Below are 14,109 nucleotides of genomic sequence, written 5' to 3'. Positions count from 1 at the left end.
TGTTGTAGTATGTTTTTTTCACTTGAAGATAGCAGTTATCTTCCAAACAAACAATGCATAGAAAAATAACTGAAAGCACAATGCTTATCATCATCACCACCGTTTATTTATATAGCACCTCAAATTCTGCAGCGCTGTACAGAGAATATTTGTCAATCACATCCCTGCCCCATTGGAGCTTACAATCTAAATTCCCTAACACACACACTTGTTAATTTTGTCAGCAGCCAAATAATATACGAGTAAGTTTTTGGGGTTTGGGAGGAAACCAGAGCACCAGGAGTAAACCAGAGCACCAGGAGCAAACCCACGCAAACACGCAAAGAACATACAAACTCCACACAGGTAAGGCCATGGTTGGACATCAAACTTATGACCCCAGTGCTGTGAGGCAGAAGTCCTAACATGCATATAACCAGGGGCAGGGGACATCTGCCCCCAGGCTGATCGCCTGAGTGGGTTACCTTAGGCCATACTTGCCAACTCTCCCGGAATGTCCGGGAGACTCCCGCATTCCGGGAGAGTGTGGCAATCTCCCTGATCTACCCACTTCCTAGTGAAGTGGGCAGAATTCGGTTCAAACACCGGGATTCACCGTGAAATTACGCTATTTTCGGAGCCCCGCCCCCTGCACGCCCACCTCCACCCGGCAGCTCCTGGAAGTCAAATCTAAAATGTTGGCAAGTATGCCTTAGGCTGGGTCACCTGCATTTTGTTTTCCATTAAAATGTTCCTTCTGGGGGACATTTATGAAAACTGGTGCCTAAAGTAAAAATAAATAAATAAAGCTACCTTAATGGATAAGACTAAGCATCTGCAAAGGACTCCAGAATGTTGGTGCTGTAACACACACCAAGCACAAAATGCACATGGCTCTTCCCCGAGCAGTGTCTCTGCTGACACACTAATGCCATCTCCTCTTATTCCATTGCATTATGTCACTATGAAGACAAATATTCACATTGAGTATTGTGAATACCTCTTGACCTGTGTCAGCAGAGATTAGATCACTTACACTTCCCCAATTCCAATGTAGCCTGCTACTAGGACCCTGAGTCCAATGCAAAATCTGCAGCAGAGGGATCAGCATGCTTCGTTTAACAGGTATTTCTAGTTCGGAGCTTGTGTAGCTTATAGGGGTGTCAGCAGACCAGATACGGCTGCTAGCACTGTTAACCCTATTACTGGATGATGTCATCTACAATGGTGTACACACAAGCTGCAATTTCATTGGCCAGTTGATTATTTTAGAATAAATTGCCACAAGTAAATGCTTAAACCTCTGGGCAGCCTATTAGGAACATTTTAAAGGAAAAAAAATGCTGGTGGCCCAGCCCAAGGTAGCCCACTATGGGACCAGCCTGGGGGGCATGGGCCCTCTGTCCCTTGGCCCAGCCTGCCCCTGGCTATGTGTGATTTGATCAATTCAAGTGATAAATCCTGTTTTGGATGAAATTGTACCAAGAGAAAGGACAAGAACTCACTCCAATACAATACAATTTTGTATTATTACAATACAATACAGTACAATACAATACAATATTGTTGAACAAGAGATTTGCACAATGATAGTGCCGAAAAATCGACAGCAACTGCATGATGATATCATGTCAACATGTGCGAGACAGAAATGTTTCCAGCACCTTCTTCAATCAATGCCATGAAGATTTCAGGGCTGTTCTGGGGACAATGGGGGACCTACCCAGTACTAGAAAGGTATACCCAATAAAATGACCACTGGGTGTATTATTTAGTGCAAAATATTTTTTATTTTTTTCCAAAAAATCTTTTTTGCTGAAGTTAGGAAAACTTGAGTGTATAACCCTGATGTTACTGTTTTAGAGAAAAAGAAATTCCAAACCTGTAACCCCAAAGAAGGAGATTAAATTCTGAGCAAAGTACCTCGTTCATCTATTATACACGAATACTAGGGGGGCAATTAAATTTAGCGATCTGTGATGCTCATTGTGCATGGAATAGGGCTCAATTATTCTCATTTGCTCACACCTAGTATTCAGTGCGTATAATAGACGAGTGTGGCACTTTGAGCTGAATTGAATCTCCACCAGTGTGTATCTTAGAAAAGAGAAAGAAAAGCAAAACTAGAAAACACTCACAAATAAACATGGTAATTTTGGGCAGATTTTCTTTACCATATCAGGTGTTATAAAGAAGCCAAAAAATAAAACAAAATAGGCTCAGCACATGGGTGATAAAAAGTCACAGCAGCAAAGAAGTTAAACAAAAACTAGTACACCAAAACATAGTTAACACCATGGTAATTAAAACGTATATTTTGCTTTCTTTGTCATAACACTGCTACTCATGTACTATAAGGAATAATGCACCATCACTATGAAATATAAGCATAACAGAAGTAATCAGAGAGTCCTATAACTTAGGTCTGCAGCCTCTTGTTTTTATATGGACACAGAACTTCTCGTGAATTCTTAGATTGACAGTAGTGGGTGCATTATCACATATATTTTTGGGTCAGTTTACATTTAGTTCTTTGTGACATCTACAAACAAAGATTGCTTTTTATTATGTACAACTGCCAAACATTTAGCACTCACTACTTGGAGGAATGCTAAATAAGTTTGATGGTGACTTTACTTCAGTACCACTGACACTAGCATTTCTTCTTCTCTTACTTAGCGATATAGGAATGTCTGAGCATACTTTCCCATTTTTTTTTGCCAGTATCAGATTTTGGCTTTTTTCCAATGGAGGTAAGTTTTCATGCTGATCTGTCAGCGTTGAGCATTGGACAAGAGACATTTTTTAAGGGATCATGTGTGTTAAAAGTTATTTATTTGTCATAAATTAGTCCTGCTGCCCATGGATTGCACCTCTGTTCAGGACTTCCCCGACAAGCCTTGTCGTGGAAATACTGTTTACTCATGGTTATAGTAAGTCCATTTTCGGCTATTCAGCTGTGAATGTGAGCTTTGCCAATATCTTACAGCACATTTAACTATCCATTCCATAGCAGTGATCCCCTTAATTCCCTTCTTCCTGCATTTTGGAAAGTGGGAATATCCCCTTTTAATTTTCATAGAAAATATTATAGTTATAACTTCTATGACTTTGAATAAAAAATTGTGTTTTTTTTATATCAGAAATATAATCAAATACATATTGTAATTACAACATTTATATTCAACTTTTCAATTTACTATCCTTTTATTACATTAAACACCGGGGAAAAAGGATAGACAAGGAGTGTTACAGAATTATACAGAATTTGAGAGATATATGTGGATTATTTACACCAACTGTAGAAAGGCAAGTGGTACAGACGTAAAGAAGAAGCCAATCAGTAAGAATCAACAAATGTCACAGGTCTATAGCCTTATAAAAGGAGCTTCCATGCCCACAGACACTCATTTCTCCTGGATTGTAATCATAGTTGCTGACTTCTTAAGTCAGCATCCGGGAGCTGCCTGGGGAAGTGGGCATTTCAGGGGTGGGGTTATGCAAATCACACCAATTTGACCACACCCCCCGATGTAATAACGCAACGCGCCATTTCACAGCGGGGGCGGGGCCAAATGCTGCGATTCCCCTAGAATCGCCGGCATTTTGGATGTATTTCTGCCCACTTTACTAGGAAGTGGGCAGAGGCGGGAGGCTGCCATACTCTCCCGGGAGTCCGGAAGACCTACCCGGAATCCGGGAGTTGGCAAGTATGATTGTTATATAGGAAAACATGTGTGTGTGATCTCTGGGACTACGGCCCACATAACATAGATTCTCTATCATCGTTTATCACAGCGATGCAAAATCAGTCCATTTATTATAAAATATCGCTGGAGCAGAAATGATACTGTACAAATATACATATACATTGTGCTATCAACTAGTCTATTCTTTGTGCAACACACACCCTTTCCTGTCCTAATCACTAGTCAGTCTGTACACCCACTCTAATTAAAACCTTTTTGTTTTTCATTCTAAAGCCTCCACACCCAGTTTACTTGCACTGCAAGTCAGTTGCATTAAGAAGAGTAATGTAGCCAAGCTGCTATTCAAGTAATGGCATACTTACCAACTTTACAATGTTGGTATCCGGGAGCCTACGAGGGAGGTGGGCGTCATGGGGGGCGGGCCTCCAAAATCCGCGTCATTTTGGACCCGCCCCGTGAAGGCATGACGCAAAATGCGTCATTTGACAGCGGGGGCAGGGCCAATTCACCAGGAATCGCGGCGTTTGTGACATAATTCTGCCCACTTCACTAGAAAGTGGGCAGATCCGGGATTTTGCCACACTCGCCCGGGAGTCCGGGAGACTCTCTCAAAATGCGGGAGTCTCCCGGACATTCCGGGAGAGTTGGCAAGTATGAGTAATGGACTAACTAATTTACCAACTTCTGACACAGAGGCTTCTTCATGTACTCGCACCTTTGTGGACTATGCTTTCACCTATGCAAGCACCTGATATACTGTATTGAACCAGCCCCATTACTGCAATGTAATCGCCATACACTAGATTATGATGACATATAACTCACACAATATTCATTATTTCAAAGATATAAAATAAAAAAAAACCATATTGTTATTACCCATCCACATTTCCGCATTTTTGCTGCATGTTATTAGGCTTATTAATCCAATCTACTTCCACCCAAAACTATTTTTTTCACTTTGGGTAGAGTTATCTTGAAATATAGTTGAACTTCATAATCTATTTAATTGCAGCAAGTTGTTACTGTAGCCAAATAGGATAGGGACAGAATTATTAATTAGGATATGTTCACAATGTGCATGGTTACTACATGAAGGACATAGAGAGCCTGAGTCATTACAGCGAGCAAAGCAAAGAAAAGAGTCAATTTGATATTGGACAAAACCATGTTACAATGCAAGGGGTGAAAATTAGTTTATTATTTTGCACATAAGGAAAATACTGGCTGTTTTTTTCATGCAGGATACAAATACTTGATAGCTTTGGTTTTACACTGAATTTAAGGCTGATCTAGGACATGCCCTACCCCAATTATAAATCTGTACCCACATTTTAAATTTACCTCCCCCTCCAATACAACATGGTTTTGCCAAGGTGCAAAGTTACTCCTTTTTCTTTTGTTGCTTTCTTGTCCTTAATGACTCAGACCCTGAGAGCGTAGAGAACAATGTATGTATAGAATAAATACAAAATAAATAAATTACCCCTCCCCAAAGTTTTTGTCCCTATCATCATCATCAGCAGCAGCTATTTATATAGCACCACTAATTCCGCAACGCTGTACAGAGATCTCACTCACATCAGTCCCTGCCCTATTGGAACTTACAGTCTAAATTCCCTAACATACACACACAGACAGACAGAGAGAGACTAAGGTCAATTTAATATCGGCCAATTAACCTACTAGTATTTAATTGAAGTGTGGGAGGAAACCGGAGCACCTAGAGGAGACCCACACAAACACAGGGAGATCATACAAACTCCACACAGATAAGGCCATGGTCGGGAATCTAATTCATGACTTCAGTGCTGTGAGGCAGAAGTGCTAACCACTAAGCCACCGTGCTACCCAATCAATTATATTCCACTATCACAAGTAGCCGATATTATACTGCATAGGTACTCGGTGACTCCTTTTTTGAAGGGTGATTTGTAGGATTTTTTTTTTTTAAAGCAACAAAACAGCAGGGTGTATATCTAAGGTTTACAATATACAAATACTAGCAGTATGTATACACAGCGAAAATGAAAATGTTGGTGAAAGGCAAATCCTTACTGTCAAAATCTAGCGCCTGCCTCTGAACATCGGGGTTATACATGTTTTTAATGCTTATTAAAGAAACAATTATTAACCAGTTCTAGGAGTAACGTTTAATTTGAATTGTTATGCATTATATATTCCTATTGCAGTTTTAATTGCATGGTAGAGGGTATTCATTATAAAAGTTTTTTAAATAGTTTCAATGTACAATATATATGTTCATTTATACAGCACCATTGGTTATTTAATCTACAGGGAGAAAGTCACAATACAATTGTAAACACCAGGCCACTGCCACAACCAGTTTCATTAATTAAACCGACTGTGAGCAACAATCCAGTTAATTTATTAATCTGAGCTTGAAGGCTGGTGTTACAGGTTTATCTGGTTTCTGTGCATAAAAGGTGGGGATTGCATAGGGTTTGACAGTATGAAGGGAGCATGTCAAATAGTTATTGGAAAGTAGATTATAATATGAGTCGTACTATAATGTGCTTTCATAGTATAGCACAATGTAATCTGCCAAAGATAACAGTGGAGAGTGGGGAAACCAGAATTTGTGGACTTGATCAAAGGCTGAAACCAAAACAGATTACAGCTAAGACCTGGCAGAACTGCAGACTGTGGAGAAATTCGTCAGACTTCTCCAGCAAATCTCTTCACCGGTCCATGTACAGCTGCAATCCTCCGTCTCAGGATGGTGATAGCAGACAATATTCATAGAAAAACATGGTACAAGTGTCCTAATTGGTAAATGGCCATATAATCTGCCAGCCTAAAATGGAGTTTTATTTCAGGGAATAAATAGATAATAACTTAGTGCTCCTGTAGTAGAATGACTCTAAGGGCTAGATTTACTAAGCTGCGGGTTTGAAAAAGTGGAAATGTTGCCTATAGCAACCAATCAGATTCTAGCTTTCATTTATTTAGTGCACTCTACAAAATGACAGCAAGAATCTGATTGGTTGCTATAGGCAACATCTCCAGTTTTTCAAACCCGCAGCTTAGTAAATATACCCCTAAAAACATATTGGGTTGTACTAAATAAATGCTGCTTTTGGCTATAACCATGACAAAGTAAAAACCTTTCAGCATACTGTGAGACATAAATATTTAGTGATCTATGGGGCATATTTATCAATCTTATCATAAAGTGAAAAAAAGTTTTTAATCCTTATCGCATTGATAAGGATTCAACTATTTCTCAAATTTATGAAAATTGCAACACAGAAACAGCAGTTCCGAAAAACTGCTGTTTCTGTGATAAAAAAAAAATCACACTTACCCCGCCTCTTCGGAACACGATGTCTCCGGATCTCCTCCTTGTCCTCTTCATTTTTCTTCACACTAGAATTGCGCATGTGCAGGTCTTCGAACTGCACATGTGCACAGACATCTCCGCTCTGACTCTGCAACAAGTTGCAGAGAGCGAGCGGTGAGTGACAGGGAGGGATTATGTGATCCCTCCACACATGCGCTGTCCAGCTCTGCTCTTCGGAGCAGAGCTGACAGCCATGAAATCTTTCAATTATGATAATGTACGTCAGCTTCAGAAAAAAACTTTTTTTCGGAACTTGTTAGATTGCGGTTGGGAGCAGTCACCATACTGTAAAATGGTGACTGCTCCCAAAAACGAGAAAAGGAATGCAAAGCAGCAGATATCATGGATAAATATGCGGGACACACAGAGGGACCTGGATTTCATGGTAAGTGCACGATAGTGCACCATCACTATTTGCTATATGACCCTATGTATGAGACTGCGATCAGCAATTAAAACAGAGAAAACAGTCGTTTTCTCCATAAAATGGTCATTGCAAAATGTATGAAGGTTTTTTTTCATTAGAAACCAAAGATTTATCCTGACATAACCCACTTAACGTTTCTTAAGACAGCCCCTATAACTTAATATGGGGACTGTGAAGTTCTGCAATGCATCAAGTTTTGAAAAGCTTTGGTTAAATGGGATCCAGCTGAAGCCACTCCGGCTTCGCTGGATCCCTCACCACGGAAGTGCTATGCACATGCGCCGACATCGCGAGGTTGCCGGTACACGGGAAAAACAGATCTCACTATAGGGGGGAGTTTGCTAGGGCTCCCAGTGTACCCGGCATGGTGCATTTCATTGGTGCTAAAATATGTATTATTGCAATTTGCAGCAATGTATATTGATTGGCACCATATGATGTTAATACATAGGCCCCTATTTATTACTGCATTTTATACACAATTATTTCAATCATCATCGCAAAGGATTGAAATATTATGCATATTTCTTAAAAAACTTCAACAGGAACAGCAGTCATGAAAAAAACTGCTTCTCCGGCGAAGACCTGTCTCCTATGTCCCTCTATCAGAGGAGCACGAAGGGGAGGTTTCTGGGTCTCCAGAAACCCCTCCCCTCCGCTAACGAAGTGCCCCACATAGCGGCACTGGACTATATTACAGCTGCGGCGCTGTCAAGGAATCGTCCGCGGCGGTGCTGTATTGTATACAGCACCGCCGCGGACGCTTCTTTGACAGCGCCGCGGCTGCTGTATGGTACAGTGCTGCCGAAATGGAGCTGCTGCGCATGCACCGCGTTTTTTGTTGTTTTTTTGGGGTGGGGGGAAACCCCCTCCTAAAAATCCTGCGTGCTCCCCTGTCTATGGTCACTGCCGCAAAGTGACCACCTTTGCGATAATGACCATAGGGGAGAGCAGTAAGATGCGATGAGGTATCCGAAGATCCCTCTATGGCAATGCTGTCCCCGATAGAGGGAGCTGAGCTGGCATACATTATCGTATGTGCAATTGCCTTTTCGGAACTTATTAAATTGTGGTATATTTAAAAAAAAATTGCAAAGCAGTAGATACCTAAAATATCTGCTGTGATGCACTATTACTAAATGTGAACATTACTTAAATCGGCCGTCTTCATGGGAGTTTAATGAAAAAAAAAAGCAATAATAAATAGGCCCCATAGATTCCCTTAAATGTATTTCACTTATCGCAATTTGTAATTTTTTTACCTCTGTTTTGGCTGATTTTATTTCAGGTGATGGGAAAGGTGCAGACGTCATGATGTTTGGAACAGTGTGTTATTTTGCCCCGCCCTGCAACTAAACTTTGCACATAGTTACTAATGGAAATCTCAACTGAGTGTGTTGTACCTGTACAATCCCCTTTACACTGAATCACCTGTGACTATCCAGGATTGTGCAGAGTACACATTACGTGTTAGCAGCCAGTTTCGTCCTGCACTGATGTCAAAAATGTCATTTGTACAGTCTGCCCCACCCCTCCCCAGTCATCCCATCATCTCTACCTGACTCACCTGACCTCACCTGTCACCACATACACCTACATGACAGCCGGTGTCACCAGTGGAAAACTAACACAGATTTATTACAGAAATAAAAGCAAGGTCCTTAAATATTCCATATTTGCCAAGAACAAAATCAGGAATCATCTTATGAAATAAAACATGTGAGACATGATAACACCGTATTCCATCATTCAGGAATTTTAATGCCACAAATTCCATAATCGCAAAACGAACTATTCATGATGTTCCATTTTCATTTCATAGAACATCAAACAGTCCCCGAATATATTCTACTACAGGCAATTAAGCATGAAACCAGACATCACTTAACTATTTACATGTCAATATGTATCATAGGATACTATGTCTGTTTAAACATCTATTGTATCTCGTTTAGTATAAATTCAAAACCTCTCATGTTATATTATACACTACAAAATAAATTTCAGTTTCAACTTTGTATCGTAAATATTCAGCACCAAAGGAAGATGGGAGATGTATTTTTAGATCAAATACAAGGCAACAGGTGTAAATACCCCCCCCCCCCCCCCAGAGGGGAACATAAACTCTCCCAGAGGTAAAATAATTACACAATATATATATTTTAGGATGAGGTGAGGTCGGGATAGGAGGGGTGTCACTAACCTGTGTTACACACTGTTCCTTCTGGCACGGTAAGAACAGCTGATATCTCTCCCATTCTTCAATCCAGGAATAGGTCCCCTGAGCTCACCCTCCAGAGTCCCCCAATCTCCTGATAGTTTGTTGTCAACTACGGTTCACTCCACGCTGTAGACCGGCCCCTTCCCTGCCTTCACTTCATTATTGCTTCATGAGGGCGACACCCATTTAAGGTTACAGTAACTACTTGTATGATTGTGTTGGTGTTACAAGGCTGTGCCAGTGTCAAGAATCCGGTTTTTGTTTTCTGTATGAAAGTTGTAGATGTTGCATTTATCTCGCGCTTTTATTAAATGTTCCAACAGTTTTATTGCTTGTTTAAAACATAAAACTGTTTGCGGTGATATTGCCTAGCAACTTATAATTCTCCAGTGATTTAAGAGAATGTGTTTAGGAAGACAAAGATCACGGCAATGAAACAATATAACACAAAACAATATGTTTATTGAACTGCTTTTTTATTGTGAATTGTAATTTATTAGCTCTCAGGGTAACACATTTGCCTATGTATGTATGTATTTACTTAGAGCTCCATAAGATGAACCTTATTAATCATCATTTACCATATTTAGGTCAGTTAAAGATGTATTTGACATGTTGGTAGGTTCGCCATCAGAATTTGTGGGGCCCAGCAGGGGCGCATGCAGGATTTTTAAGGGGGGGTTGGGGGGGTCTTCCCGCTCCATTTCCGCGGCACTGTATTGTACAGCAGCCACGGCGCAGCGCCGCGGCTGCTGTACAGTAAAGTGCCGCTATGTAGGGGCACTGTTTAGCCCCTGTTCTTCACAGAGGGGAGGGGTTTATGTAGAACCAGAAACCCCCCCACGTGTGCCCCTGCCCAGTACTAATTCATCTGGCAGACCCCCCTCCCCTCTGTCCCTGTACGCCATACATGCACCCCCCCTCCCTCTGCATGGTACATTCACCCCCTCACTCATCACAGTAAATGCCCGCCTCCCTCATCACAGTAAATTCCCTCTTCCTCATCACAGTTTATGCCTCCTTTCACTCCCTCTCATCCCAGTAAATGCCACCCTCATCAAGTTAATGCTTCCCTCATCACAGTAAATGCCTCCCCCCTCACCATTCCATCACAGAAAATGTCCCCCCCACACCATCCCGTCACAGTAAATGCTCTGCTCCCCCTCCTCATCACAGTAAATGCCCCGCCCCCCTCGCCATTTCATCCCAGTAAATGCTTCGCTCCATCCACTCCCCATCCCAGTAAATGCTCCCCCCATCTCCTATCATAATAAATGTTGCACTCCCCTCCCTTCCCTATCATAATAAATGCCCAATTAACTTACCTTGTGCTTGAAGTGATGCTGCAGCTCCTGGACACTGATAGACTGGGAAGCAGTGATGATGTCACTGCGCCACTTGTTCCCATCCTATAAGTGCCTGGGAGTCGCAGCATTGTGAGGGACAGGTAAGCGCTTGGTCAGACTAAGGGGCACGGACAGTCGAGGGGTCCCGGACAGATGGATGGGTCTGCCTGGTCCCTATAGTTTGTCCAGGCCCCTTACAGCCGTACTGCCTGTACCCCCCTGATGGCGGTCCTGCATATAGGATGTAATTTCCATACACTGGCATAAACAAAAGTGGGTATGAGGTTGGAACCAACATGTTCCATCTCCATACCCGTTTGCATTATTTTACTGTTGTTAAAAAAATATTAGTAAAAACATGCATTTTAATGCCAATGGATAACAGGCCAGGCATATATACAATTTATTATATATATTCCATTGTGTGTAAGTTATTATTATTACTTTTATTATTAATTTTTATTTATAGGGCGCCACAAAGTGTCCGTAGCGCCGTACAGGGACAAACAAGTACAATACAAGGTGGGACAGCACGGTACAGTAAACAATAAGCACAGTAACTCAGTAAGCTCAAAGCACAGCTAGAGAGAGGGGGAGGGAAGACCAGCAAGCGCTGGAGCCCAAGAGGAAGGGCACGGATGACGGGGAGACCCCCAGAGGGGTGGGGGGAAAGGTAGCTGGAGAGCAGAGTTAGAAGTGAAGGAAACAGGAGGAGAGATGGCCCTGCTCAAGGGAGCGTACAATCTAAGTTACTCTATAAGGCCACCCTTGCTATGACACCAGCTTTGGCCCATGTTCTAAGTTGGCCGTAAAAATAAAATGCAGTGTTCTTGGGTAAACAGTTGTGGAAGATGATTCGTTTTTGTAAATGATCTACTTACAAGTGAGATTAATATGTATTGTATATAATACATATTAATGTAAAATATACTAGTGCCTGTATAATCAGAGTGTAGTGATATCATTATGAGAGTAATTATCAGGAAAACTTGTGTGCTATAAAACATGCTGAAGAAGATAGTATGCACTCAAAATTCTCTGACACTGGTTACATGCCTCTACGTTGTCATGGAACACTAAAGTGACTTTTAATATGCTTATAGCTTACACCTGTAGGGTACATTGTTCCATATACGTATACATTTGTGTCATGGAGACCCTTCCAGTTTCCCCTTTTTCTCTTTTATTATATTAAATAATAATTTGCAATAATAATTGTTCTTTTATAGATAAATCGAAATATATAGGTCAGAGCATATCATCTCAGGAATAGTCAAATGTATTTTGCAAAAGAACTCAAAGTATTTCCTATGGTTACTTAGTTTACTAGTTTATTCTTAGTTTCAGGGTAACCACTGTACATGAGTAAAAGAATTCAGTTGTAGCAGCAAGCAGGTCCTAGGTACAATGTCTATATAATATGTAGGCTGAGGGCTGATTGATTCTTTCCTGCTCCTTTTGACCATTGTCTGTCTGACTAATATTCATGAGGCCTGACTAATATTCACGAGGCCTGATTTATATTCATGAGGTTCAATAATTGATAGACTACATTTTCATGGTTATTAAGTCAGTCTACAAAACTGTTGCTTCCACTTCGTAGGTGACTGGTCCCTATTAAGTATTACACAAGGTCAGAGACAGCGACAGAACTATTGCGGGTGCGACTGCTACGGGGCCCCAGAGGCGAGGGAGCCAAGCAATGCTGGTGCCCTTCCCTCTTCATCACCCCCAGGATCCCCAAAACTAGTGACCTGACAATGCCCAGTTCCGCCCCTGGGCAGAAGGGTCTTTTATCAAGCCATTGTCAGAATTTGTACAGAATAATGAGAATGCAGAAATTTTGCGTTTGTTAAACATTTATTGAAATCTTGTAGTTCAAAATTGGTGTGACCATCACTGTCTACAATAAATTAATGTTTAAAAATAAATTTGCATTTTTCGAGTGATGTGACTTCTGTGTTGACGTTACAGCATCGCTCCCCTTTATCAGTAAGAAACCTCTAAAAGTAAACATTCATCTTATGCCTAAATATCACCTCCATATCTAACTTTATGTAACTTAGCATTGCGACGGTGTGATTTCCGGATTTAAAGTGGCAATGACAGGACTGTTTCTCTATCTCCGATATCTGCAGAAAGAAAAAGGTGGCTACCCCGATACCATCGTGGGGATTGCATTTCTTTATGCGCTTATCTATTATTGTTGGGTAGGAGTCCACTTTTATCCATGCGGATTAATCTCCATCTGGGCATCATTGTTGTTTTTAGTTGTTTGTTTTTTAATTTTTTAATAAATGTTTAAACGATAATGCACTATTAGTGGCATTTCTTTTTCCTATGCATGGAGTAAGCAGATCCCAAAGGGGAATTCTAGGTATCTGGTTTTAAGAAGATGGTATATCTTTGACTGACAGCGCCATATTATAAGCAACATCTTGTGAGTGCATTCACAAAGGGGTGTGGAAGTATTCCCGTGGTGGTATTGATTGATATTGATCATTCACCATATTAAGCGAAAAGTAATCATCTGGAATACATTGATTACAAATGTTATGATTTACAGTGTTACACTATGATGTGTTTTCTGTTTGTTTTAATTTTTAGATATACATCACGTGGGAGGAAGATTTAAGAGATTTGGACACTACGGATATTTCTTGGAATTTGTGGTGATTTACCAGTTGGACTTTATAGACTTTGGGATGGTTTCTATAATGTCATGGTGAATTTTAATGGCTGCATTGTTATCTTTATAACTTCACATATGGTCTTACTAATTTTTTTACTTTATTTGTGACACTATCTCAATTCACATTATTTAGCTAGTACCATGTTTTGTGAACAGGACAGACCTTCCAGAGTATAAGCAAGGTCCAAGTGAGCTTCTGAGATGTCCTTCGTCTTTAGGAAGGCACATGCCACCTAGTGTTTCTCTTCAGAAGAAGATGTGGACATAAAAAGAGCCAGATTGAGGGGGACAGGGGCATGTGCCTCGGGCCCCAATCATTTAGTGTGCCCCCCAGACTGGATCAAGGGGTGCCATAGAGGGACAATATGGT

At 40.9% G+C, this 14,109-nt stretch overlaps 1 protein-coding gene across 1 annotated transcript in view; it reads right to left on the bottom strand.

Moving 5' to 3' along the window:
• The window catches only part of NIPAL1 (NIPA like domain containing 1), a 29,955-nt gene extending 20,138 nt beyond the window's left edge, over positions 1 to 9,817 (bottom strand). Inside the window, exon 1 of the mRNA XM_075195334.1 lies at positions 9,684 to 9,817. Coding sequence (XP_075051435.1) covers positions 9,684 to 9,738 — 55 coding nt within the window. The 5' untranslated portion in view covers positions 9,739 to 9,817. The remainder of the gene's footprint in view (positions 1 to 9,683) is intronic.
• Positions 9,818 to 14,109: the final 4,292 nt, after the last annotated feature.

This window comes from Mixophyes fleayi, chromosome 1, assembly GCF_038048845.1.
Source record: "Mixophyes fleayi isolate aMixFle1 chromosome 1, aMixFle1.hap1, whole genome shotgun sequence".
In the NCBI taxonomy this organism is placed as follows: domain Eukaryota; kingdom Metazoa; phylum Chordata; class Amphibia; order Anura; family Limnodynastidae; genus Mixophyes; species Mixophyes fleayi.
The sequence above is the reverse complement of the archived record's forward strand: the minus strand, read 5'-3'. Positions and strand labels throughout refer to the sequence as shown.